The sequence below is a fragment of the Paramisgurnus dabryanus genome, chromosome 5 (genome assembly GCF_030506205.2).
Source record: "Paramisgurnus dabryanus chromosome 5, PD_genome_1.1, whole genome shotgun sequence".
Classification (NCBI taxonomy): Eukaryota; Metazoa; Chordata; class Actinopteri; order Cypriniformes; family Cobitidae; genus Paramisgurnus; species Paramisgurnus dabryanus.
The window spans coordinates 11,355,139-11,382,554 of NC_133341.1; the positions used below are offsets into that span (position 1 = coordinate 11,355,139).

Consider the following 27,416-nt stretch of genomic DNA (forward strand, 5'->3'; position numbering starts at 1 on the left):
TTGACCTTAGTGAGCTCTGATCGGTGTAAATCTGTGTGCTGAAACATTTTAGGTAACACATCTCATTTGTCATAGTGTTATATGCTCACTGTAAATACTTTGTTGATTGATTTTAATCTTCAGTTTATCTAATTTTGATAGGTCAATGGTAAACCATGACAGAGGTAACAATGACTCTACTTACGGGTCAGCAGATGCCAGCAGTTGGTCTAGGAACATGGAGAAGTGACCCAGGACAGGTATGTACCCTTATCATGATAAGATTAATGTTATAATTATTTACTTTGTAACACTAGAATTTTATTTAGTTACACTTTAAGGTGTCCTTGTTACATTGTAATTATATGTTTAAGTACTACTAATAATAATGATTAACAACATGTATTTATTATAGAATTAAGGTTAGGATTAATTGCATAATTTATCATTATTACTATAGTAATTACATATAACATGTATAAACAAAGGCACTAAAGTAGTGTTATCCTTTATTTTACAGCCTGTTCTAAATGTCCATACAGTTTCCTGGACAGGGCTTAAACTTAGTTTAGCACTAAAATGCTTGTTTGATCTGCCTTAACTGAAAACAGCTTGCACTTTTATATCTTAAAGTATATGAGTCTTTTTGCTGTAAAGCGACTTTAAAGGAATAGTATGTAGGTTTGTGGCCAAAACTGGTACTGCAATCACACAACTGGTGGCCAATACACAAATGACAACATAAACATCAGTTGGGGGCTGCAACTTTTTAAATGACAATATCCTGGCCGGACCACTGTTGTCAGTGATATAAGTATTTGAAATGAAAATGATTTCTTAATGTCTAGTGACATATCAGTGCCATTTTATCATTAATTGATATACATTTCTTACATACTGTTCCTTTAAGCATGGGCAGGCCGGTTTTATAAGTAAAAGATTTTTGTTGATTCTGACATAACCTCTTCCAGTATGTTTTAGTTTACAGTAATGACTAAAACTGTGTGAGTGGGTGTGACGTAATGCTTTATTATTGGCTGTTAAGTGCTCGGGTCAAGGGTTGCTAGGCAACCATCCGGGTCACGCTGTATGTGATAGACATGACACGAGGTGAACTGCTATCTGCCGGAGTTCTTAATAAAGCTTATATTTGAGTTCGTAAGAGTGCCACCTTTTTTGTATCATGACATGGTGTCAGAAGTTTACGTTCGTCGCGCACTCCTCTAATCTGTGAAAGAAAACGGAAGGAAAATGTCGAAGTTTCACGCTCCTGAATCCTTTGATTTTGCACAGCCAGCAAGTTGGCCGGCATGGAGACAGCGTTTTGCACGGTTCAGGATTGCAACTAAACTCGACAAGGAAGACGATGATGTCCAGGTGAACTCATTACTTTATGCTATGGGCAAACAGGCAGAACCTATATTCAGCACGTTTACATTTTCCGCGGAGGAGGAAAATGATTATTACAATGCAATGCTTAAAAAGTTTGATGAACATTTTGTGCCCAAACGCAACTTGATTCACGACCGCGCATGCTTTCACAGGAGAGACCAGAAAAGCGGCGAAAGTGTAGAAGCATTTGTCAGGAGTTTATACGAGCTGGCAGAGTTTTGTGACTCCGGGGCTACTAGAGATGAGCAGATTCGCGATCGCATCGTGATTGGAATAGCGGATAGCAACGTATCTGAAAAGCTGCAACTAGAGCCAGATTTGACGCTCGAGAAAGCGATACAGATTGCTCGCCAGTCAGAACTCATTAAAATGCAAAGTGCTGATATGAGAAGTGCAAGTGATGTCAACGAAGTGCGACGTAAGTTTAAGCACTCAAAACAATTCAACAAACATAAAGGAAGTAATCTAAATGCCAAACAAAGAGATGGAAGTAATAATGAAACCTGTTCACGATGTGCACGCATACATGACCGCTGGGCGTGTCCGGCACGAGGCAAACGATGCCGTAAGTGTAACAAAACGGGACATTTTGAAATTGCGTGTAAAACAAAGACTGTAAAGGAAGTAACCAGCGACAGACAGGAGGCTGAAGCAAACGAAACATGGTTTCTGGGATCAGTTTCTGATACTGGTAATGAGGACGAGTGGCATGTGAAACTACCTATGAATGGCACAACGGTAAAGTTCAAGATTGATACTGGAGCTGATATCACGGTAATGTCTGAGCAAACTTTCTTAAAACTACCTCACCGCCCTCAACTTATCAAAACATCAGCAGACATCAGGAGTCCGGGCGGCAAACTGGACTGCATAGGTAAATTTGTGGCATGCACGGAAAGAAAAGGTCAAAGCATTAGTTTTTGGACGTATGTTCTTAAAGGCCCATACACCAATAACCTTCTTAGCCGTAAAACTGCCTGTGAAATGAACCTAGTAAGTAGAGTAGATGGCATTACTACTGATGATGAAGTTTTTGGAGAGTTTGGAGTTTTAAATTGTGAACCAATCAAAATTGAGCTCAGACAGGATGCCAAACCATACAGCCTCTCTGCACCTCGGCGAATTCCCTTTCCATTGCTGCCAAAAGTGAAAGAAGAATTGCAGCGGATGCTTAAGTCAGGGATAATATCAGAGGTCACTGAAGCAACTGACTGGTGTGCTCCTATTGTGCCTGTGATTAAGAAGAATGGAAAGGTGAGAATTTGTGTTGATCTAAAGAAACTAAATGAAGCAGTAAAGCGTGAGAGATTTATTCTGCCTACTCTTGAGGACATTGCACCACAGCTGTCTGGTGCAACTGTATTCTCCACGTTAGACGCGTCGAGTGGTTTCTGGCAGATACCATTGGACGAAAGCTGCAGAAAACTTACCACCTTCATCACACCAGTTGGCCGCTTCTGTTTTCAAAGATTACCTTTCGGGATTACTTCAGCTCCCGAGATATTTCAGAGAGAAATGAGCACTCTTCTCAAAGATCATATTGGCACGGTAGCAGTGATGGACGACATACTTGTGTTCGGCAGGAACAAGGACGAACATGATCGCAACCTCGAAGTAGTTTTAAAGACTATCAGAGAATCTGGTTTAAAATTGAACAGAGACAAGTGTCATTTTGGTAAATCTGAGATCCAATACTTTGGACACATCATTGGAAAGGATGGAATCCGACCAGACACAAATAAAGTAAGGGCTATAACTGAGCTCCCCTGCCCAAAGAATCTGACGGAACTGCGACAGGTATTGGGGATGATTAATTACCTGGGTAAATTCCTCCCTGGGCTTTCATCAGTTCTTCATCCAATGACCGAGCTGCTGAAGCGCGAGAGTGATTGGGTCTGGGGTGAGGAACAGACGCTGGCATTTAATGAGGTCAAGAACATGTTGACTACAGCACCGGTGTTAGCATTCTACGATGCCAACAAGACCACTGTGGTCAGCGCGGATGCAAGTAGCTATGGCCTTGGAGCCGCCCTGCTTCAGGAGCAGGAGAATGGATTTAGTCCTGTTGCTTTTTGTTCACGGACCTTAACAGAGACAGAGCGGCGCTACTCACAAATAGAGAAGGAATGCCTAGCAGGTGTATGGGCATGTGAACGCTTCTCACGGTACCTGCAAGGTATGGCCAGATTCGAGCTTCAGACAGACCACAAGCCGTTGGTCCCCTTAATAAACACTTACGACATTGATAAAGCTCCTCTAAGATGTCAGAGACTATTAATGCGCCTGATGAGATTCAATGTCCGAGCAGTGCATGTGCCAGGTAAACAACTTATAGTGGCAGATACCCTGTCCAGGAATCCCATAACACATCAAGGCGAGTCCGATACAGAGGGTGATGTCAAAGTGTTTATACAAGCAGTACTGTCTACCAGGCCTGTAACTGACGATAAGTTGAATGCTGTAAGAATTGCCACTCAACAGGATGCAGATCTTCAGCTGGTTAGTAAGTACATTCATGAAGGCTGGCCAAGTCAACTGACACACACACTTCATGGGTTTCACACAGTTAGAGCTCACCTCTCTGAAGTTGAGGGACTTTTGCTGTATGAGGACAGGATAGTGATTCCGGGCTCACTGAGACAAGATGTGTTACGGCAGCTTCATACAGGCCACCAAGGTCTTACTAAATGCAGAGAAAGAGCCAATATGTCAGTATGGTGGCCGGGTATAGGCAGAGATATCATAAAAACAGTGATGACATGTGAGTTTTGTCAAATCAACAGACCTGCACAAAAGAAAGAACCCCTAATGGTCACCCCCCTTCCTGATGGTCCTTGGCAAAAGATTGCAGCGGACATCTGTGAACTGGATGGTAAGAAATACCTGGTAGTTGTGGACTATTTTTCTCGTGACATTGAGATTGCACATCTGCATGCTATTACAAGCCAGCAAGTAATAATGCACCTGAAAAACATGTTTGTTCGATGGGGGATCCCATATGAACTTGTGTCAGACAACGCTACACAGTTCACAGCCTCTGAGTTTGTGGAGTTTGCCAAGATCTATGATTTTACTCACACTACTTCTAGCCCACATTATCCGCAAGCTAATGGTGCGGCAGAGAGAAGTGTTGCCATTGCAAAACGGGTGTTAAGACAGCCTGATCCACAGCTAGCACTGATGAGCTACCGTTCTACACCTCTTAACGCCACAGGGATGAGTCCATCTCAACTTATGATCGGACGTCAGATCAGAACAACTGTTCCAATGCTGAAAAAACAGCTGCTGCCAAGTCCAATCGACTATGAGGAAGTCAAACGGAGGGACAAACATACTAAACAGGCCTATCAATACTTTTACAACCGACGACATTCAGCACGCAGTTTGCCAGATTTACATCCAGGTCAAAGTGTTAAAGTCAAGTTGGATGGTGAGAAAGGGTGGAAAACACCAGCAACAGTTGTTGAGAAAGCTCCAGAACCCAGGTCGTACATTGTTCAGACTGATGGAGGTGCTATTTCCCGTCGGAACAGGAGACACATTCAGAGTGTCCCTGAAACAGCTGGCACACCGGAAAGTGAAATTGTACCTGAGAGCATTGAAATAACTGATACTCCCTCCCACAAGACTGAGACAAATGGGCGGGATACCCCAACTCCTCTTAAATCACATCCACACAAGTTGACCTGTAAAAGAACTCTTGTTGGACGGGAATTAAAACAGCCAGTGAAGTTCAAGGATTATGTTTTGGGATAAGTGTGTTTTCCTGTTGTACTAGTATATGATTGTACTTTTATGGCATCTATGCATGTTACTTTTTCATAATTCTCAGTGAGGGGTAACAGGAAAACGAATAATGAAAGTTGTAATGTTGTTGTTGACAATTTATGCTAATGCAGTTGCAGACAGTTAATATTGTTCTATATATGTTTATTTGTAACTTACCTGCTTTCTTATGTAAAAACAAAAGCAACACTACATATACTGAAAACAAAACAAATAAGAAGCAGTGGAACTTTAAAGAGGGGAGATGTGACGTAATGCTTTATTATTGGCTGTTAAGTGCTCGGGTCAAGGGTTGCTAGGCAACCATCCGGGTCACGCTGTATGTGATAGACATGACACGAGGTGAACTGCTATCTGCCGGAGTTCTTAATAAAGCTTATATTTGAGTTCGTAAGAGTGCCACCTTTTTTGTATCATGACAGTGGGTTTCTCTTACTGCAGGTTAAGCAGGCGGTGCTGACAGCTCTAGACTGTGGCTACAGACACATCGACTGCGCAGCTGCTTACGGCAATGAGCGAGAGGTTGGGGAAGCCCTTACTGAACGAGTTGGACCTGGAAAGGTATAAATAAAATAAAATAAAATAAAATGAAGAGAACACTCCAGTTTTGCCATTAAACATCATTTCTACATGTAATGTGACCATTTCAGTAAAGTGTCTGTTGAATTTCAACAAAAGCAAACCTCAGGAGTGACAAAAAGTCACCCAGCAGCGATGAGCAATCACATAAAAGATGTGATTAAAAATCAGGGTTATTCCATCAAATATTTACATTTGAATTGTTCCTAAAATAAAAAGTATTCAAAATGTAAAAATGTTGCATCCTTTTGTTAGTTTATCCGGTTTTAGTTTTCTGCAAATAATGCAAATAAAAACATTATTTTTATATGGAATTTTGCAGAAATGTTTTCTGTAATTGAGAGAATGAAACACAAATTATCATTTTACTTAAAAAGCACCTATTTCATTGCTAAAAACTGTATTTTGTGTATTTGGTACACTGTAAAAAATTATTCATTCAATTTACTCAATTTTTTAAGGTAAGTGGTTGCAGTCAATTAATTTAAGCTACATTTAAATAAAAAAGATTAGTAAAGTAAAATGCAATAAAAAACTTTTGTTTAAATGTAGCTTAAATAAATTGATTGCAACCACTTACCTTAAAAAATTGAGTAAATGGAATGAATCATTTTTTTCAGTGTATAATACAATGTGTTCGCGTGGTTTATGGTTTAAAACACATTATTTTCCACATACCGTACATTTTTGTAGCTCCAAATTTCACTCACTTCCTGAAGTGCATGGATTTGAAAAGCTCTGTGTCCCTGATTGGCCAGCTAATCTGTACGTTGTTATTTGCCTAAATAGCTCTGACGTCAGCCAGAAACGTGACACTCCTTACCATGTTTGAAAGATTCGGTTGCCAGGAGTTAACTTATTGTACAGGCTGTAAGTCCGAAGCGGAAGGAATTATAATAATTTCGGTCTTGTCTACATCACCAATCCCAGGAAGTAAACTGTTGCCTACAATCCTTGTGTTTGTTGTAGTCCAAGAAAAGAGATTTACATTGGAGATGATAACTCGAGTCGACTAATACACACTTACACACCAAAGGAAATTTTAAAAACGTGAATCGGACAATAGGTGCTCTTTAAACACATACCTATTATAAATAGTAAATTTAGAAAATCTGTAAATAATCTTGAAGTGGTCTCTTAATTTATTCTGCGGCTGTATATGTGCAGATAAATTATACTTGAATATAATGTGAATTATACAGATTTTATCATACAAAATTTTACCATCAGAATGCAGAAAATGTGACAAATTAGCTCTTTTTGCACTTCTGTAGCCTCTGAGACGAGAAGACGTTTTTGTGACCTCAAAGTTGTGGAACACCAAACACCATCCAGATGATGTGGAAGAGGCCTGTAAGAAATCTTTGTCAGATCTGGGACTCAGTTACTTAGATCTGTACCTCATGCACTGGCCAATGGCCTTTCAGTAAGTCATTGTTTTTCCATCTACATCTTACGGTTATGCTTTACCTACATAGTATTTTCTCATTAACAGAATAAGTTAAGATAAATCATTATGTGACCCTGTGTGAAAAAACAATTTGATTACTGTTTTCTACAAAATCAAGAGGAGAGTGGGGACGGTTGCAAACAAAATGTTTATTTTTCTTTTGGTCTGTGTGATCCCACCCATTACCAATTTACCCTGCAGAGTGGTGCAGGGATACCATATTTGTATAGGCCAACCCTAGAAGTTAGCGGGACACTGGTTTCATCGTTAAAAAGTACATTTATTCTCCCCATAGACTTTTGGAATTTTGCAAAAAATAAGATCTGTGTTTAACCAAACATTTATGACTAACACATTTTGTCAACATTATCAACAAGATAATCTTCACAGATGAACACAACTTTTATACATTTTGATGCCTTTTTTTATTTCTAGTAAATGCATTTAGACTTCAAAGGTCATAAAAGTTGTTCATCTGTAAAGATGAACTTGTTGGACAAAAGGTGTCATAAACTTTTGTTAAACACAGAGCTTATTTTTTTGCGATAATCCAAAAGTCTATAGGAAAAATGATCTCACAGAAAGTCGTGTTAAAGTCATAACATTTCTTATTAATTTATTTGTGTCCATGGCACAAAATTCAGCTTTTTTCATTTCCAACCAATGGTAAGAAAATAGGAAAAAACAATGAGAAAACAATATATTAAATTAAACGAAAAAGAAAGTTGTGCAACGGACACGAAACACTCAAGGCATGAAAAAAAGCTGAATGAATTAAACACAAATAAATTAAAGCTGCAGTTGGCAAGATTTTTTGATCATATTCACCGAAACCGACACTATTCTCCGATGAATGTGTTGGATTGAACGCAGGGTGACGGTGGAGAAAACATTCACTAACAAACTTCCCATTCCTCGGTAAACAACCAGAGCAAGGAGAACAACCAATGAAAAGAAAACAACCAAGGAAACAAAGTTAGAAAGCGACCGTGCCCGTAATAAAACTAGGATCAATAACGGACCGGCATTTGAAAGGTGGAGAGATCTATGAGATTTTAAAGGGTTCAAGCTTAATACAGAGCTTGCCACATTTCTTCTCGACAAGTAATTGCGCTTTATCAACCATTGATTGTATTTCTGAGTGATATGTAAGTAATCTAAGTATGCTTGCACACGGACTGACGAGGACAAGCTTGATGGGAGGTTGCTCAGTGGTGGGAGGGGCATGAAAATTGTAAACATTTGAAATCATCTCAATCCTCCAGAGTTGCCGACTGCAGCTTTAATCAAATTTTGAGTGACTACAACACGACTTTTTGTAAGATCAGTCAGGAAAAATGAATCTGCTTTCTGGCAAGAGAGCTGGTGTCCTGCTAACTTCTGGGGTTAGCCTACAAAATACATCCCAGCATTTATACTGCTCCTTTAAAAATAGAAGACACCTGGCTATTAAAAGATCTTTATTAATCCATAAAATTATAATTTTATTTTGTGTGTGGAAAGGGGCAGTTGCAATAGTGTATTGTCCCCACAGTAACAGTAATGATAAATCTTTTTATGCTAGCTGTGCCTTGCATAAGCTAAGGCAGGGGTAGGCAAGTTCGGTCCTAGAGAGCCGCAGTCCTGCATATTTTAGCCTAAGCACAGATAATCTAACCTGATGTCTAAATCCTAAAGACATTGATTAGCTTGTTCAGGTGTGTTTGATTAGGGTTGGAACTAAACTCTGCAGGATTGCGGCTCTGTAGGACCGAACTTGCCTACACCCGAGCTAAGTGAACGCTAATTTAAATAATCTGGCTGCTTTCTTCCAGAATAGAAAGCTAACTAAACATGTGCAGTATTGGAGAAATAAGTCATGTTGCAACTGCCCCATATGTTGCAACTATCCCCGCTTTCCCGTGAACATTCTGTAAAATTATAACCTTGGTAACTGAGTAAGGCCTGGTCAAACATTAAAAATAATGTGAAATCAATGAGTGAAATCCAACTTTGGTGCTCCTAATCTGCCTGGAATTCACAGACAGGATCACATATTATAACTAATGTGTATTTAATTCTTCTAGGAGAGGAGATGAGCTGATGCCCAAGCGACCTGATGGAACAATTTATTATGATGACACTCATTACAGAGACACATGGGCAGCCATGGAGAAGCTAGTTGACCAGGGGCTGGTAAAAGCAATTGGTCTTTCAAATTTCAACGCAAGACAGATTGACGACATTCTCAGCATTGCCAAACACAAGCCAGTGCTCAACCAGGTACACTATGATTTATGCGAACAGTACTGTAAGAAGAGGTTACCCATAAATTCATTACATTTACTTAAAATACGTAAAATAAAATGTTTTCAGGTGGAGTGCCATCCATACCTAATCCAGACTCAGCTAATAACCTACTGTAGGAGTCGAGGACTGGCAGTAACAGCCTATAGTCCTCTAGGTTCTCCTGATCGGCCTTGGTACACACCTGGTGAGCCCTGTCTGCTGGATGACCCAAGGGTTGTCAATATGGCTAAACACTATAACAAGACCTCCGCACAGGTCATCATCAGGTGAGAAATGCTATAATATGTTTAATTTATATAGCGCCTAGGTACCGTCTATCTATAGAGGATAGACGGTACCTAGGAATACATAGGAGTTCACAATTTGAAGACTGTAGTGAACGTGAATGTACATAGGAGGTGAAAAGGTCAGAAATATGAGGGGGGAGCAATATCAATGTATAACTGAATATCATCGGCATAAGAGTGATAGCTAAAACCATGTCGACGAATGATGTTGCCAAGCGGCTGAATATACAGAATGAATAGTAGTGGGCCAAGCACAGAGCCCTGTGGGACACCCCGTTTAACTAAGATAGTGGGAGATTTTGAATTGTGTAAGCAGATGTGATATTGCCTGCCCGTGAGATAAGAGGAAAGCCAGGAAAGTGCAGAGCCTGATATGCCAAATTCCGCTAAGCGGGAAAGTAATATCTTATGACAGACGGTATCAAAGGGAGAGCTGAGGTTTAATAACAGAAGTATAGAGAAACTACATGTATCTCCAGTGAGTAAAAGATCAACCTTTCATATTGCAGTCTCTGTGCTATGCTGTGGACGGAAGCAAGATTGAAATAGAAATGACTGGAGCTGAGAGGCCACAGCCTTTTCCATGATCTTTAATTCAAATGGCAGATTAGAAATAGGGCGGTAGTTGGATAAATCTGCCGGGTCCAGATTATTCTAGTAACAGCAGCAGTCTAAAGTGAAACACAGGTACAGTAGAAGAGAGAAATGACATATTAATAAGGCAGAATTAATATGTCAGAAATGTCAGTCTTTCAGCAGGAAAGTAAGTACAGGATCAAGAGTGCGTGAGGAGTTAGATTTTTGTATTAACTCTGTGATTAATGAGGAATTGGTTAGGCCTAGGGTTGTCATAGAGAATTTATAGACTGAGATTTCATATGCTCATTGTTAATTGGTTCCTCACCAAATGTCGCATACAGTTTATCTAGCTTACCCTGGAAATGGTTCAGTAAAGTGCAGCACATAACAATGGATTTGGAGTCACTAAGGCTGTGCTTTGGTTCTTGATTCAGTTTATTAATTGTGCTAAATAACATTTTGTGCCTATTACTAGCTTTATTGATGGTGATGTGGGAAGAGTGGCCTGTTTTTAAGGCCAGTTTATATTGCTAAAGGCATTCAGCAAACATAAGAAATTGGAGAGTTAAATTATTGAAGAGATGTTCATATTGTCTACATTAAGCCTTTAATAGTGAAGGAGCCTACCTTAGATCCTCACGTGCAGAATGTTTTTATTATTGTGTTTTTTATGTTTAATCATTTATTTACATAATCATCATAATCATTTTATAATCATTAGTTTTTATCCATTTAATTATTGTATTTGATTATTTAATATTATTTTATCATTATTAATTTCATTATCATCATTTTTAGTACTACATTATTGTTTATTAATTAATTTATTCATTATTGTTTTTATTCATTATTCATTCATTATTATATTTCTACATTTTATTATATAATTCATTAATTCATTGTATTTCTATATTTTTTGTCTCTTGGTGGTTCAGTTTCACATTTGGGAAGTTTCATAGAACTGTTCTGTCTAACTGTGTAAACAAGATAGATAAAGAGAATGTTTATGGAAGCCCAAGGTCTAAGGGATGATGCAGCTGAGCAATTTTGGATATAACCGTGCATGCTGTATTCCTGGGGTAGACGAGGTTTGAACATTGAGGCATATGCAACTGAAACTGCTGTCCATCAATAAAACTCTGTTCTATTTTTATCATCTAAACCTCTGTCTCACGACTCTGTTTATGCTCTCCAGCAACGATTGATCAGCGTTGTATCTGACAGACACTTTAACAAAGTAAACTTATATTTTCTGACGTGATCTGGTGTCCGGGGCTGGATCGTTTTTTTTTTATTTTGTCTGTGGTGTGGAGTCCAGATCTAACAATACTCAAGCTCTGCTTTAAACCACGTGGAGGAATGGGACGTAGGGACAGACCTAATCTTAGTTGGGGCAAACTCAACCAACAACAATTTATCAACAGAACAGCAATACTTGTCATGAATCATTGATGGGCAGGTTAAATTTTGCAGAAATGTAGAAAGGGCAGCAACAAGTTTGTGGTTTGATATTTCCATATTTAGAATCAGTTTATTACATGAATTTTGTCTCATAGATGGCATTTACAGAGGGGTGTCGTTTGCATTCCCAAAAGTATCAACCCATCCAGGATCAAACAAAATATTGAGGTATGTTTCAATGATGATTGATACTAAATTAACAGAAGATTAGAAACATGCAGAGACTCCTGCAGGACAAGAGCTGTAATGACAGAGAGGCAGAACATACTCCCATTTTTTTAATTTACTTTCAAAGGCAGAAAGTTGGAGCATATAAATAAAACAATTTTACACTTTAATGTGTATTTAATGCATATTTAATCAATATTCATATAGCCTTTTCTTTTACACACACAGGTGTTTGATTTTAAATTATCTGATGAAGACATGAGGCTTATTGAATCCTTTAACAAGAACAAGAGGCTCATTATACCAACTATAGAGGTAAGAAAAATTACATTACAAAAGAAAAGTTACTCATACTGACGTAATTATATTTTATGACTAAAAATGTTTCATCCACTTCACAGAAAAATGGAAAGGTTTGGAGAGATGCCAACCATCAACATTTTCCATTTCATGACCCATATTAACTTTATTTACAAAAGAAAAAAACCTGTAAACCAATTAAACTTTCTAGAGTTTGCACCTTTAACATCAAATTCATAAAAAGTTGCATATTAAACTTGTCAATTGTTTCATGGACAATTATGTTGTATGACAATGAATATATCACTGATAGTCATGTTTGAAACAATCAACAAATTTTAAGAATCAAGTTCGATTACAAAACAAAAGATCAAGAACGACGACCATAAGCCAAACTCTTAACAGTTGTTATAATGCAAGTTAGGATGTTTGTAGATAAACTTAAACAAAACATTACAAAGTTGGGTCCATTTCGTCAATTTTATTTAACATTTTTCAAACTTGTAATACATTATATGCTACATTCATTAAAAAAATGAAGTCATTAGCAATTTTCGTTTAATCCTTCCAACAGCCTAGCATCACACCCACCACTAAAGCTGCTCACATAGGTTGTGAAAAGTTTATGAAATAACTATTGTGTATTGTTTTCACGTAAATGCAATCCCACCCACAGAATGTTAAGATCAAAGTTCTCCGAAATCATCCTTTCACAAACCAGAGCAAAACACAAGCAGCTACATGCTTTTCTATCTCAACAGAGGAAGGTGGACAAAAGGGGGAAGAGGCGAATAAAAAAAACGTAGGGAATGGACATAAGCGGAAAATAAGAAACAAAAAGCACAGTCCTAAAAATGTGGAATTTTTTATTTTTTTGTCTTTTGTACATGAAGAGTGGCCTTAGAGGGCAACCACATGGTCACATTTATCCATAAAGATCATCATCGTTGTCCTCATTGAAGACGTTTCCTCCTCCAGCACCAGAAGAACCCTGACTTGGTCCACTTCCTCCTTGGTTACTGGATGGGAATCTTGAACAAAAACAAAAAAGACAATTTTAAATACCGAATCCAATCTGAATGCAGGTCAACAAATAAACACAGGCATAGCTAAAGCCAGGACTTGACCTTAATTAAATTAAGATGTTTAAGCAGCTTTATAAACAGGCCTTAGAAAAAGACATTATCTTAATATACACACCAGTAAAATCAATAACACTGGCATATTTTAAGATTATTTTCATTTGAGACAGCTCAAACATGCGTTTTAGTCTAGCACTAGCCTTGAGTCTTGTTTGGGTGCGAGTTCTCACCTGAAACTGCCAAAGCCTCTGCTTTGTTGCAGGGTCTGTGCGAACATCTCGTATTTACGGATGTCGTTGTCACTGACAGAGCGGCGAGCAAAGCGCATAGCCTCCTCGAAATGGTCCTTCCTAATCTCAGGCACAGGGTCATCCTCCTCCACCTCCTGAATAATCAGAGTCATCAACAAAAAGTTAAAGTTCAATAAAACACTTAATGAATGCATCAAATTATGCATTAAATCCAATCCTCACTCAGTTTAAGCATGGCCTCTGTTATGCGTCTAGTCTGACTAGCTACTGCAAATGACAGAAGAAATGACTGCAATGTAATTGCACTTGTTTATAAACCTTTTGATTGATGAACTTGGATAGATCTGACTTTTGTTCCGATCTGAATAAACCACATAAGAAGCTGATGCAAAAAGCTGATAAACGCACAACTGTGACATTTTACATTAATGCACTAAGTTGTTCGGCTGCTTGGCAACCATAAACAGCCTCTGTTTTTATGGGATCTAAAAGCTCATAAGCCTAACAGTATTTAATGGGATATTTATGTATTAGAAATAAATGCAATGACATATGTGTGTACTGTGGCACCATTTTATACAGTCTATAATCATAGGAAGACATGGCCTTGGCCTGAAAATTGAGAACCACAGCATGAAATCATAAAATCTCACCATTGCAGAAGGGTTGGTCTGCCTCTCACGCTCCCGTCTGATCTCATTCTCAATAGACTCACGGATGGCCAGTTTACAAGCTCTCTGACAGATCTCAGTCAAATCAGCACCTGAAAAGCCATTGGTCATCTTGGCCAAGTAGTCCAGGTCCACATCCTGCAACAGAAATTGGATAAATACCCTGCAACTTATTTGATCCCCCCTCTGTTTTCTCAAGTAAGTCTTCCTTACCTTTGAGATTGGAGACTTCCTGAGGTTAGCTTTAAGAATGGACATGCGGGACTTCTCATCTGGCAGTGGGATGTAGATGAGCTGGTCCAATCGGCCAGGCCTGAGGATGGCAGGGTCAATGATGTCTGGTCTGTTGGTTGCGCCGATGATGAAGACGTTCTTCTTGCTGGACATGCCGTCCATTTCTGTGAGGATCTGGTTAATGACTCTGTCGGCAGCACCGCCGCCATCACCAACATTTCCACCACGAGCCTTAGCAATGGAGTCCAATTCATCAAAGAAGAGCACACATGGGGCAGCTTGACGGGCCTGAATGAGGAAAATGAAGACGGTAAGGACAAACTTGAATTATGAAGAATACCAAAGCTGGAATGCATTTAGAAACAGCTGGTGAAAGAAATAAAATACCTTGTCAAAGATCTCTCGGACGTTAGCCTCTGACTCTCCAAACCACATGGTGAGAAGTTCTGGTCCCTTGATTGAGATAAAGTTGGCCTGGCACTCATTGGCGATGGCCTTTGCCAGCAGGGTTTTACCACAACCTGGTGGTCCGTAGAAGAGCACACCTTTGGATGGTGTCATGCCAAACTTAAGGAATTTGTCTGGGTGTTCCACTGGGTACTAAAAGGATAGACAATTGAGAGTGAGCATAGACAAAAAAAAAAAAAGTTTAAAATGAAGCCATGCAAGCACTAGAAGAAATGCACGTTGTGCTCAGTACCTGCACAAGCTCCTGCAGCTCTCTCTTGACATCATCAAGACCACCAATATCCTCCCAAGAGATGTTGGGCACCTCCACAACTGTCTCACGCAGGGCTGAGGGGTTGCTCTGGCTAAGGGCCCACTATTGAATGAGGGGGAACAAAGCAACGGACTTACTCTCTTGAATACTTCTTGTTCTCACCTTCGGGTCACTTCGGGTCTAATGTATTTTACAATGAAGGTTCCTCACCCTGAAGTCATCCATGGTAACAGCCAAAGAGTTCATAACTTCAGCATCAATGGTCTCGTCTTCCAGATCAATAAGGTCCATTTTCTTACGGATGGCTTGGAGTGCAGCTTCTGAGCAGAGGGCAGCAAGATCGGCACCAACATGGCCATGGGTCTCATTTGCCACCTGATGAAAATGGAGAGTATGTAAAATACACATGGAGCCATAAAGAAAAACACTGATTTTCAGAAAACAGTCCAAAAATAATTATTTACCCCATGATTTACCCTCAAGTCATCCGAGATACATGTGTCCATCATCTTTCAGATTAACATAATGTCCTAGCTCTTCCAAGCTTTTTAACGATTGAAAATTTGGTCCACTTTCTTCAAGCACAAAGAATGTGCATTCATCCTTCACAAAAGTATTCCAAACAGCTCGAGGGGGATAAATAAATGCCGTTTGAGGGTAATTGATGCCATTTTCTGAAGGCAAGTATAAATATTTAAAACTTTACAAACTCAAATAACTAGATTCCATTAGAGGCCAATGAGCAATTTGTGTATCCTACAATGCAGAAACCATTGAGAATAAACTCTTACAAGAAACGTGCGTTGCGTTGTTTTTGCTACAGAAAGGGATTACTCAACATCCTCCGCCATTTTCTTTAAAATTATTTGTAACTTGTGACTGGCATTGTTGTTTTGGTCCCTGCTCTGTGCCTCCACATTTGTTACTACGTCAGGTGCATAAACTCTGCCGATACTCTATCATGAATGCAGAGGAGTTTATGATGGCATCATTACTGGAAGCTAGCTATATTAGTTTGTAAAGTTTTAAATATGTATATTTCTCTAACAAAATAATATTGATTAGTCTCAGAAGAGTCCCCTGAAGCTGTGTGGATTAGTTCTTTGAAGGACAGATGCACATTCTTTGGATCTGAAGGAAGTGGACCCCATTTTCAACTGTTATAAAGTTCGGAAGTGCTAGGACATTTTCTGAAATAACTAAAAATGTGTTACTCTGAAAAATGATGGATATGTATTTCGTATGGCTTGAGGGTAAGTAAATCATTGGGGCAATTTTCATTTTTGGGCAAACTACCCCTTTAAGTAGTTCTCTAAAACAATACCTGCTCCAGATCAACGTCATCAGCAAGTTTCATGTTCTTGGTGTGGATCTGAAGTATCTCAAGTCTACCAGTAGCATCTGGAATGCCAATGTCCACCTCTCTGTCAAAGCGGCCTGAAATCGGTACAAATACACATCAGTACAAGATGCACTAGTTTTAAATGGAGTAGTAAAGCATAGGCCTGTCGCGATAAACGATAAATCGATTAATCGCACGGTAAATAAAATGAGCTCGATCATTTTTTTTTTTTGGCCGCGATAATTCACATTTGCATGCTTGTTTGTTTTCCTTGTCTCTATCTCTCTACCAAAGAGACTGGATGACCGCTCCGTGCAACGAGTGACAAGGAGTGAACCCTCGTCAGTCATTTGTCAGTCGCATGATCTGTGTGGGGAGGGGGGACTCCTGGCGTAGCCTATCACAGTATGAGTACGGAGGAGGATGAGAAAACACTAGTTAAGACGAGAGTTGGAGAAAAAGATGGATTTACTAGAGGCTGTTTACACTTGTCATTAACATGCGTTTTTATCGATCGGATCACAATGTTTTACGTCTTTTCTGACTTTTCTGACACAAGGTGAACAGTGCTATTTTTAGCCTTTCATTGATAAACTAAAGCGGGTGATCTCCGCAGTTTCATTTTGCAAGCGTGTGAAAGTTGCGCGATCTTATTTCATCAATTGCGCTGAAAATTCAGAGAAAGCTCTAATATATACATGTAGAAAATACTGTGCAGCATGTTTACTTGCTAAACAAGCAGTGGACTCCGACATAATATAAGTTTGCGTCCATATAAACTCATAATTACTCCCGCTGGCGTTCAAATGAAAGCGGAGAGACTCGCCCACCGTCTCGACAGACCACCCCCTCACAGTATTCAGCACAGAAGCGGTCGAAAGTGGACAAAACAGACGGATTTAAATACCAGGTGTAAACGTGATATGTCTCTCTCGTCCACTTGTGATCCGATCGATGAAAACACATCTTAATACCAAGTGTAAACAGCCAAGTTTCAAAACCAAACGCTACAGCTGCAGTGTGGGAGTACTTTGGATTTAAACCTAATGACCGAGGTGAACCACTAAACCTGAACGAGCCGTTATGTCGCATTTGTGGTAAAAACGTAGCACTTAAAAGTGGCAACACGACAAACATGCATATGCACCTAAAACGCAATCATCCTGTTATTTTGTTCATTTCTTGTGGATATTTAAAATGTCTTCCAGTTCCAGTATTACTTATTGTTTAGAAATAAAAGTTTATAGATCTTTGAAAAGGTGTATCTGCATTATTATAATGGTCCCGGAGCATCAGTGTTATCGTCTATCGCGATAAATTCTGAGGCAATTTATCGTCTAGCAAAATTTGTTAACGTGACAGGCCTAGTAAAGCACTTTATAGGGTACACTATATAGGGTAGAATTTTAGGGTAGGAAGGTGATCAATCCTCAGACAAAAAAAATATCTAAAATAAAAACGTTTAGTTCTGCCTGCATTTTTCTATGGGTGCAGATGAGCTTCATTTTATTTCCCAGGGCCCAGTCTTTACCAGTTAATGCTAAACAATTTCTAAAATGCAGCTAAAAAAACTTATTTTGCATCGACAAATCTTTATACCATCTTCACCCCATCACTAGTATAATCAGATTTATTACAAATTAAATCAGTCTAAGGTTCAAATATCCTTTTTTACAAGCATCATTTGTGGTCAGCACCCTTTAGAGAGGAACAATAAGGTTTTTTTAACACTGGGCTCATTTGCCACGGTCTGAGCCAGAGTGCGAATGCCGCAGTGTTAGTATGGTTTCACACTCATTTGATTCTATCAAACCACTTGTGTAATCTCACGTCATCACCACGTACAAGCGCACGTACAAGAGGATGTAAAATCAACGCGACTCAGCATATTTTTAGTTATTAATATGTTGGTGTAATTATGTACCACAGAGAGAGCGAAAGCCGTACATATGGTTTCGGAATGAGCAATTCATCAGTCGTCATGGTAATCATGCACTGTGGAAATGAATGATCGACGTCACTGGCTAAAATGCATGCAGAGGTTACTTTACTTCCTGGATGAGTGTGCACCTGAGTCCGAGGTTCTGTTGCAACCGAGGTCAGACCACCTCCTTTAGGTAGTGCCCGGGTTCAGATTCCCGGTGCACTCCCGGCATCGCATGACAGCTTTCACATCAGCCTACAAGTTTTTTATGCGAGCCATGCCCAGTATCGCATTAAGCTGTCAGCGTGAAAACAGCCTTAAAGATCCACTTTCGTTCAGAATTGTATTACTTTAAAACTAGGGTTTCAAATTTATTGATTCCGATTCCAGATTCCTTTTTGGATCCGATCCCTAACATTTCTTGGTTTCGATTCCAAAGAGGTGAAAAGTAATAACAGCCTTACAGCCTTTAAAGATCAAAAATACTTATTTGGTGCCATTCCAACTGAACACAATAAAGAAGGCTACAAAAAACAAATTTAGGCCCTACAAAACATAAACAAACATGGCCAGGCTAGCTAAAAATGATTTTTTAATAATTTTCCCTTGTAACGTAACAACTACCTGCATGATAACAGAAAAATCCATGCAGTCCTTTCACTATAAATGTTGTGATTTGCAAGCTGTCACACTAGTGTTTTCCTGTGTGTGCCTTCCTTTCCAAGCAAGGGAGAAGGGGGGCTTAAAGTGTAGCAGCCGCACTACTGTTAGCGGCGGCTAATTGAGAGCACTCGGCAGAGTCGGCAATCTGGATGGCCAACGCATTAAATGGGGCAGGGCTCCAGACTAACTTTTTTCACTAGGAGCACAGTGGCCCCCAACTGAAAATTTTAGGGGCGCAACCAGAAAATTTAGGGGCACACACCGTAAATCAAGATGCTAACCAAATATTCACATTTCTACTAATTTCCACTGTATTACTAATAAATACTTTATGATAGATGCAGAAATTACAATGTGCGGTTTCAAATTCAGTGTCACATTTTATTGTGCACTTTTGGAAAAAAAGGTCAAATTTACTGGTTGCACATGTGCGACTGGATGTAAAATTCAGTTGCACACTCCCAAATTTTAGGGGCAAAATGCCACCATTTGGGGGCAGTCTGGAGCCCTGTGGGGTGCATTTTTTTTTATTCGATATGATGAACCAACCGCAGATAGATGATTTGCCATATTGATGGTGACACCCATCTCGCAACATAATAGTTTGTCACAAAAAATACTTATGGCTATAGGTCGGGTGACTCAGGTTTTGGCAGAGGATAAATTATGTGACTGTGCATTCCGGAATCGTTAACTGAAATTGAAATTTTAATTTTTAAACAACGATCCGATTCCAAAACCTACTTAAAAATCATCTTTGAGTATCATAATAGCAAATGTAAAAACTTTCCTGTTACAGTTATTTCTTTATGCTTTAAAACATACATAAACACAGTTTGTTTTAAAGCATATTAAAACAGCACACAGACATATTAACAAAAAAACTTTATTTTCACCAGATGGAGACTATAATGAATTTAATGATCTCACCGAATCGTCTAAGAGCTGGGTCGATGCTGTTTGGTCTGTTAGTAGCTGCCATAACAATGACATGAGCTCTCTGCTTCAGTCCATCCATCAAAGTGAGCAGCTGAGAGACAATGCGCCTCTCCACCTCGCCATGAGTCTGAAAAAAGAGATTATGGGTGGTTTTATGTAAGTGAATCTGACAGGTCCAGCTTCTAAGGCAAAAAACGGCTATACTGGTCTGCATGTGCAAATACTGAAAAGCACAAAGTGTGACAGAGATCTACTCTGAAATAACTCAAAATAAAAAAAACATTGCTTTTGTAAACCACAAGATCTTACCTTTTCTCTTTTGGGTGCAATGGCATCGAGTTCATCAATGAAAATGATAGCTGGAGCGTTCTTCTCTGCTTCCTCGAAAGCTTTGCGCAGATTACTCTCAGACTCTCCTGCCAGTTTGCTCATAATTTCAGGGCCTGAGAAAACAATGCGTAACAACGAAGACTATTAAAATGTGTTCAGGGCCAAACCTAACAATCCTAAAACAGCAGCAAACAATTAGGATGACACTGCAAAACATTAGTTTGTCATCCACACCATTGATGAGGAAGAAGAATGCTCCAGTTTCATTTGCCACAGCACGAGCAATAAGAGTCTTTCCAGTTCCTGGGGGTCCATACAGCAGGATGCCACGGGGAGGCTGAACAACAATAAATTATGTACTTATTAGCACTAAAAATATCTTAGTGTGTAAATCTTAAAGTGCTGTATAATTACCTTGACTCCTATAGCCTTGAAGAGAGCTGGGTGTCTCAGAGGGAGTTCCACCATTTCTTTAATCTGGGCGAGCTGTTTCCTTACCCCACCAATGTCATCATACCCAACCTCATTCAGGGACTCTTCCTCATCCTGCAATCACAATTCAAGACACATAACTGCCTGCAACAATGGGACTGTTGAGTAATGTTTAACTCAATAATAGAGTTAAAGTATTCAAAGGCTTTTTTGATGCCATTAAAAATGGGAGAACAGATGAAATATTAAGTAAGGTAAATATTTGGGGTGTTTTTGCTTTTATTGAAAATACAGGAAAGTTTTTGATATCTAAAACATTGTAAAGCATATCTGAACTCCTCAATTTACACACCTCTCTCTTAATGGGTTCTCCCTCACAGTGGATTACTGTGTCTGGGGCCACAATACAGTATGGGCTGGGGTCAGTCTCAACCACTTTGAACTCCACAGCTCGCATGCCTCCTCTCACCAGAAATATATCACCTATAGAAAATAAAGCATTCCAATACCATGATCACTATATGGATCCCGTCCAGTGCATCCTCTGGTGACTAGGCAGTACTTCAAAGTATTTACTCAAGACACAATATAAGAAACCATTACACACAGCAGCATTATTTGATTCAGTCATTTAATCTGAAACTGGAAGTCAGTACGAAACTATTGAAAAGAACCTCCCCCTTTTTAAAATAACCAAGTGTTTTGTTTATGGCACAGTTCAGCAAAGCCGCATCTGACAGCTTTTGAGCTCCACAGTTATTACAGTAAAACAATAAAAAAAAATGATAATAGTGATGTGCAACTTAGTTTGACATTGGCAGTGATGTTGGTCTTCTCTCCTACTCGTCAGTGCTGTTAAACTGTCCAACCATTTACGATGTCTGATCCAATCCACAGTGCTTTATAATACATCATTCTGTGTAGAATCTAAATTGGATCGATTTTTTATTTCAGTGCAGATTTGTGAATATGATCCGCTCTGTGGTATTACGCTGGACTGGAGCACACTGTGTGCTCTGCTGCTGAAGCAGCTCAAATAACACAGACATGATATCAGACTTCATTAACCCCAATGGAAAGCACACTTACATTGTCTGAATTGTTTCTTATCCCCAACTTAGCGCACTGTGCTTCATTTACCATAAAAGAACTAGTAAATATATTAACAAGTGTTTATTTCAGGCACAGGTTCTGCGTAATGTCGGGACGAGACGTTTCAGAGTCTATGGAGTAATAATAGACCCATATATTGCAGTGGCAGATTATATTTGTAATAATGAAATTATCGCCATCGGCCAATAAATCATTCTGTTTCTTAAATTTGTTCTTTGTAATGAAAAGACACTGTGATGTAAAGCCAAAGTCTGACAGATAGTAAAATGTATGCGTGTTATACATAACACATGTGTCAGTGTGAACAAATGTTTATTTAGTTTCACAAATTCACTCTCATTTTGTTTGTCTCTGCGACTCTCACGGGTTTGTCTCCTTTTTACTGTAACTACAATGGTGTTACATCGGCCTGCTTTCTCAATATCATCATCGGATATTAAAAACCCCATAGTGGTCGTCCACTACAAATGAGCATTTGATTAGACAGGAAATTTTATAAGAAGTTTAGTAATAATGCTGTTTAAAAATTAAAATTAACCAAAAAAGATGTCTTTTTGTAACAACTTTTACCTTTACGGATTGGTCGGTAAGCCTCCAGGAAGTAGGGCTTGAGATAGACTTCAAACAGGTTCCCAGTGATACCTTCAACTGTGTCATCGATGGGCAGAACATGAATGCGTTTTCCATACTTCACATCTGGACATGGCTGAATACTGAAAATTTTAAATGGTTAAAAGGTTACATTATTAAACAGTGTCTGAATTGTATCACTGAGTACACTGAACATTTACTTTGAACAGTTAGGAGATGCTTCAATTCAAAGTGAGTCTATTTAAGGTTTGCATTTTATCAGTATGTGTGCTCCCTGCTAACACAATGTTTAACTTTACAGTAGCTCATTCTAAACGTGATCCAAACAATACCACCAAATCTCTTTATTGGTATAATTACTCAAGTTTAAACAGAAATCTCATCCCACCTGATGACATCACCAAGGCGCACCCTTAGGTTGTTACGGACCACCCTGTTCATGCGAACCTTCTCATCAGAGCAGGTGTCATCAGACAGGACGATGCAAACAGTCTCCCTCCTCTTTTTGCCCTTCAACAAAACTGTGTCCCCCCTAAAGAGCTGCAGCTCATCCATCTTTGCCTGAAAGAGCAAAAGTACATTTACATTTAGCAAACGAGGAGAAAAATAATGACTGCAGGAGGTGCAATGATATTACGCACTGCCCGAAAATTGTCCCCTGCTATTGACAGTTACTAAGGGTACTATTTTTGGCAGCTGCGTAATATCATTGCACCTCCTGCAGCCATGTTACAGAAACAAAGTCCTTGATTATTACGCCAGAATCAAAGTATAGTTCCTAGCCATATCTGCCTAGAAAATTGCAACTTTTAATTTTCAGTCGATCTTAGTACGTAAGTTTTAAACAGGAAAAATATCTAAACTAAATTTTTTAGGTGTAATGCTAATGGTCTAATCAGATTCAATGGATTGTGCTAAGCTAAGCTAAAAGTGGTAGCGCCAGACCCGGAGATCAGCTGATTGGATCCCAAAACAGTAAGAATCAAATGTTTAACTCTAGGGGAGCTGAAAAATGAGCTTTAACATTCAAAGAAACAAGACAGACAGACAAATGTCATTTTTAATCAACAAATCAAGGGTTCTCAAAGAGGGGTACGGGGAACCCTGGTGGTCCGCAAAATAAAAAAATTATGCACATTATTTAAAGGTGCCATTTGTAATAATTGAGGTAAAAGATTTTAAAAAATTAGCTACACGCATCAAAAGAATGAGAAGAAATAAGGGCAACAAAAAATGACAAGGTATAGTGCTGCAGAAATATCAATCTGAATTAGCATGCTAAATTACTAGCTACAGCCCGACTGGTGTTGTAATACCCGTTTCGACCATGGGAGGCGGTATGCGGGCCACGCACATAACTGCCAGCCAAACTGCAATACACGAATAAGTCGCACGTGTGGGAGTACAGCCCTCTACTACTACCGCTGCGTCCGAAAACTAAGGCAGCCAACTTGTTGGCTTAAGATTCATGAAAGCAGCTCAGAGAAATGCAATTCGGACAGCCATGGATTCGGACATGCCTTGATGCCTTCCTGCCTTGCAATAGCAGTTTCGGACGTATTTCAGTTCAGGGAAGAGAGTGGAAGAATGGCTAAAGCAAGAGACATTTACCACTACAACAAACATTTGCTGCAGGGAACAACGCGCTCGGAATAACAAATAAAATATGATAAATAAAGTAACCGAACCAGAGTAAATACTGGCACTGCTTTTCATCGCTGGAGACAACTAATGGACATGAAAGAAATGAGGTTCGACTCCGAAATGACAACATTTCTTTTCGATTGGTAAGTAAGATGCTGTTAGTATTTCGCTAGAAGTTCACTTATAATAGGCATTGCGATAACCTATGCTCAGCTTGTACATGAACTATGGCTTTGTGCAGTAAATGTGGCTCCATCTGAAAGCAGCTGATGGCGATTCACTTTTAATCAAGAAACCGGCTTCACTGACGGGAAGCGCAATGACTATCGCATGCAAAGTATTGCGCATCCTTAGCTGTTAGCGTTTAATAGTTAGCTCTACCCACGGATCCGATCCGGTTTTCACCCGTTATCTACCAAGCTGATGCTAAAATGTAACATTAGCTAAGAAGCTTGAAATGTCTTCGATTATAATGAACACCAAATGGACGCACGAAACGTAGCGGAAAAAATTGCAATTTTAATGACACCGAATGTTTTTTTTTGTGACTAATGATAACTTAGTTGCTAATGTAAATCAAACTTGATATATGCTGCTAAATTTGCAGCTGCTAAATTAAAATAGACCAACTCACTTTTCTGGAGGTATACTGCCCCCGTCTGTTTGGAGTGTGGAGTATGAATAGATTTTTTTTTGGGCGGACATGTTAAATGGTCCCTTTAAATACGCACATTTACATATGGGAACTACCTATTCGTTTTTATCTATAGGTTTTTATTAATGAGAACATTTACTACTAGTTAGCAAGTAAGGTTACTTTACGTGCTTCAGCCTCTGTCATGTTCATGTGTGGGTTTATTAGAAACATGATAGTCTTGCTACTGTTAATTTTATGAAAGCTTGTAAGATACATTAAAAAGTATTAATATTGTGGAGTCCAATTGCAATTTTAACCAAATGACGCTCTGTTTCAAAGCATACATGAACATGTGAACATATGAACATGTTTTAAGAAAATGCTAAATAACGGTAACGATCATAAGGGGGTCCTTGGAAACTTTCCTTACCTGTAAGGCCCCAAAAAGTTTTTTTTTTATTGAAGGAACATACCTGAGAGAGAGAGACCACACTGTTGTCTTCATTGATGGACTCATCAACAATCAGCCTATTTGGCCTGTTCTTCTGCTTCAGGATGGCAGTGGAAAGATCATCATTTTTGGATCTGTGTAGAGATGGAAGAACACCACAGTTTAAAGCATTAACAATGATGTCAGGTGGATGTCTGAAATAGTATTTATCTCCTTCAGTATCACTGAACAGAACATGAAAGAGAAAGATAAGTTACAATCATATCAAATAGCAATTGAAAGTAAAAAAACAACAACTGCATATTAACCTGTATATTCCCAAAGAATGAGGAAGATGGAGACGATTAGCAAGTGCACATCTGACCAAGGAGCTCAAGTTTCTCTAGAGCTTTCCACAAAAACCTTGACAGAAAGCCCCAATGAGCGGCTAGATTTAGGCCTGTTAACAAGGCCCCAGTGTCGCTGATCCATTACTATACACAAGCACTTTTTATAGGGAGGTATGGATTTGTCAAAAGTGTTTACAAAAGAACGTAAACAAGTAACGTTAGTTATCAGACAAACGTTGATAGCGAGAGGCCAACTGCGCTGTACGTAAGCTAACCCAACATCCTCATAGCTAAAACAGTACGCACTACACATTTATGTAAATCTGAATTACACAAGCAGTTCTCTCCCAAAACTGTACGTTTTTGTATTAAACACAACCTACACATATATTGATATATTAGATGGCTGTATGGTTTATTTTCCTCTCAGTGTGGTTGTACGTTATGTGAGCGCTGTTAGCAGTTAGCGTCAATGCCCAATGACACAGCAAATGCTGCTGTGACAGGTGAAACAAAAACCACAGCTTTAGAATTGTCATTCAAATTCGGGACTCACAAGCCCTTGCAAACTTAATATTTAGTACGTAACGTGTTAGTGTGACATCTTGACCGTTGTTTTGGCTCATGGTTAAGGAGCCGAAATACGGGTTTTTAACGAGTCATCTGTTGCTACTCCAATTTACACAAAGCCGGGTTGATGCTCCAGTTCACTCTATTATTTTTTACACACAGTTTTACTGGTTTAAAGAATTAAATGAGCGGTTATTTTATGAAGTAATATAATGAACATGTATCAGTGTTATATGTGTATTTTCGGGCAGTAGCCGGTGATGCCGGTGGGCCGAAAGCCTCTCTCATCTCCATCAGCATGACTCAGTCCGGTTAGCTAAAATGCTAAATACAACTGGTCAGTCACACGGTCGCCTTTAAACTCCCTCAGAGTTTTAACAGGTGGTGAGAATAACACCGTCAAAAGAAATTCATTTTACCTCAATTTACATGAGCTCTCTGAGGAGAATCCTAACGTAAGACTTGCTCTTTTCACCGATTGCCGTTTACGGTGCGCTCGTGTCTCTTAGCTTGAAAGCTAACTTCCACTCAACAGACAACAAAACAATCATCGTTAATTTAAGTACTACATTACAAAGATTGTACTTACTCTCCACCCGAAGCCATATTGCTTCTCCCACAAAAAGATATAAATAGTAAATGGAAATGAGTAGCTCTTTTGAATGACCGTCTCCAACCTTCACAGTTGCTTTTACCTCCGCGCACTGTATTAGCTTGCTAACATCAACTCTGCGGCGGAAAAGTTTCCTCGCCCATTGAATGATACACCAATCAGAGGACACATCGGATTTCTTTGCGCTGACAGTTTGGCCAATCATGCACCAAGCGCAACACAGCTTAAGCATGATTGGTCTGCGTGGCTGTCAGTCTTCACAATGATTGGCTTATTTTTTGCTGCGTTGAGAAATGTTTCTTTTGGATTGGCCAGCCAGGACAGTCTGAATCAGATGAGTTGAAAGTGTCAAGATGCAAATAACAACTCTGTTGCCCAACATCACTAGGCCACGTTACCTAATATTCTACTAGTTCCTACAATTTCTAGAGGATACGAAACGACTGTAATGTTTTAATAAAGTGTTGTGAAATAATTGACGGGATGAATTCCTTATTATATTATGATATAATGTACTTCTAACATGATATGTACCGGTAACCAAAGATGCTGTAAGTTACTTTGCGTGGACCAAACAATATAGATGGATAAAGTATTTTTTCTTCAGTT

General features: G+C 39.2%; 2 protein-coding genes across 3 annotated transcripts; one reads left to right on the forward strand and one right to left on the reverse strand.

The window, feature by feature from the left end:
* On the forward strand, positions 1-12,817 carry akr1a1a (aldo-keto reductase family 1, member A1a (aldehyde reductase)). 2 transcript variants are annotated; one of them, XM_065266871.2, is made up of 9 exons: positions 1-52; positions 142-239; positions 5,599-5,718; positions 7,011-7,162; positions 9,253-9,448; positions 9,542-9,741; positions 11,898-11,970; positions 12,199-12,285; positions 12,372-12,817. In XM_065266871.2, the coding sequence occupies exons 2-9, from the start codon at positions 156-158 to the stop codon at positions 12,432-12,434; spliced, it is 975 nt and encodes a 324-aa protein (XP_065122943.2). In that variant the 5' UTR covers positions 1-52; positions 142-155; the 3' UTR covers positions 12,435-12,817. The 2 variants fall into 2 exon arrangements, with proteins under 2 accessions (XP_065122943.2, XP_073670730.1); XM_073814629.1 differs by lacking the exon at positions 1-52 and having other exon boundaries at positions 63-239.
* vcp (valosin containing protein) lies at positions 12,737-26,942 on the reverse strand. Its single transcript, XM_065266869.2, has 17 exons — positions 26,784-26,942; positions 25,318-25,429; positions 22,952-23,124; positions 22,543-22,685; positions 21,212-21,342; positions 20,842-20,973; positions 20,662-20,764; positions 20,407-20,540; positions 20,089-20,224; positions 16,554-16,666; positions 15,440-15,604; positions 15,209-15,331; positions 14,896-15,108; positions 14,488-14,796; positions 14,257-14,412; positions 13,583-13,737; positions 12,737-13,301 (listed from the first exon to the last, which is right to left on the reverse strand). Exons 1-17 carry the CDS (start codon positions 26,798-26,800, stop codon positions 13,196-13,198), a joined length of 2,421 nt encoding a protein of 806 aa, XP_065122941.1. The 5' UTR covers positions 26,801-26,942; the 3' UTR covers positions 12,737-13,195.
* Positions 26,943-27,416: the final 474 nt, after the last annotated feature.

Excerpts from the sequence above, each read along its gene's own strand:
- akr1a1a (XM_065266871.2), top strand. The coding sequence starts at position 156 with ATGACAGAGGTAACAATGACTCTACTTACGGGTCAGCAGATGCCAGCA. Across the intron at positions 7,163-9,252 it reads CACTGGCCAATGGCCTTTCA|GAGAGGAGATGAGCTGATGC; the intron begins GTAAGTCATTGT and ends TAATTCTTCTAG. Across the intron at positions 12,286-12,371 it reads TCATTATACCAACTATAGAG|AAAAATGGAAAGGTTTGGAG; the intron begins GTAAGAAAAATT and ends TCCACTTCACAG.
- vcp (XM_065266869.2), bottom strand. Across the intron at positions 23,125-25,317 it reads GTGTGGTCTCTCTCTCTCAG|GCAAAGATGGATGAGCTGCA; the intron begins GTATGTTCCTTC and ends TTGCTCTTTCAG. Across the intron at positions 16,667-20,088 it reads CCCAGCTCTTAGACGATTCG|GCCGCTTTGACAGAGAGGTG; the intron begins GTGAGATCATTA and ends TACCGATTTCAG.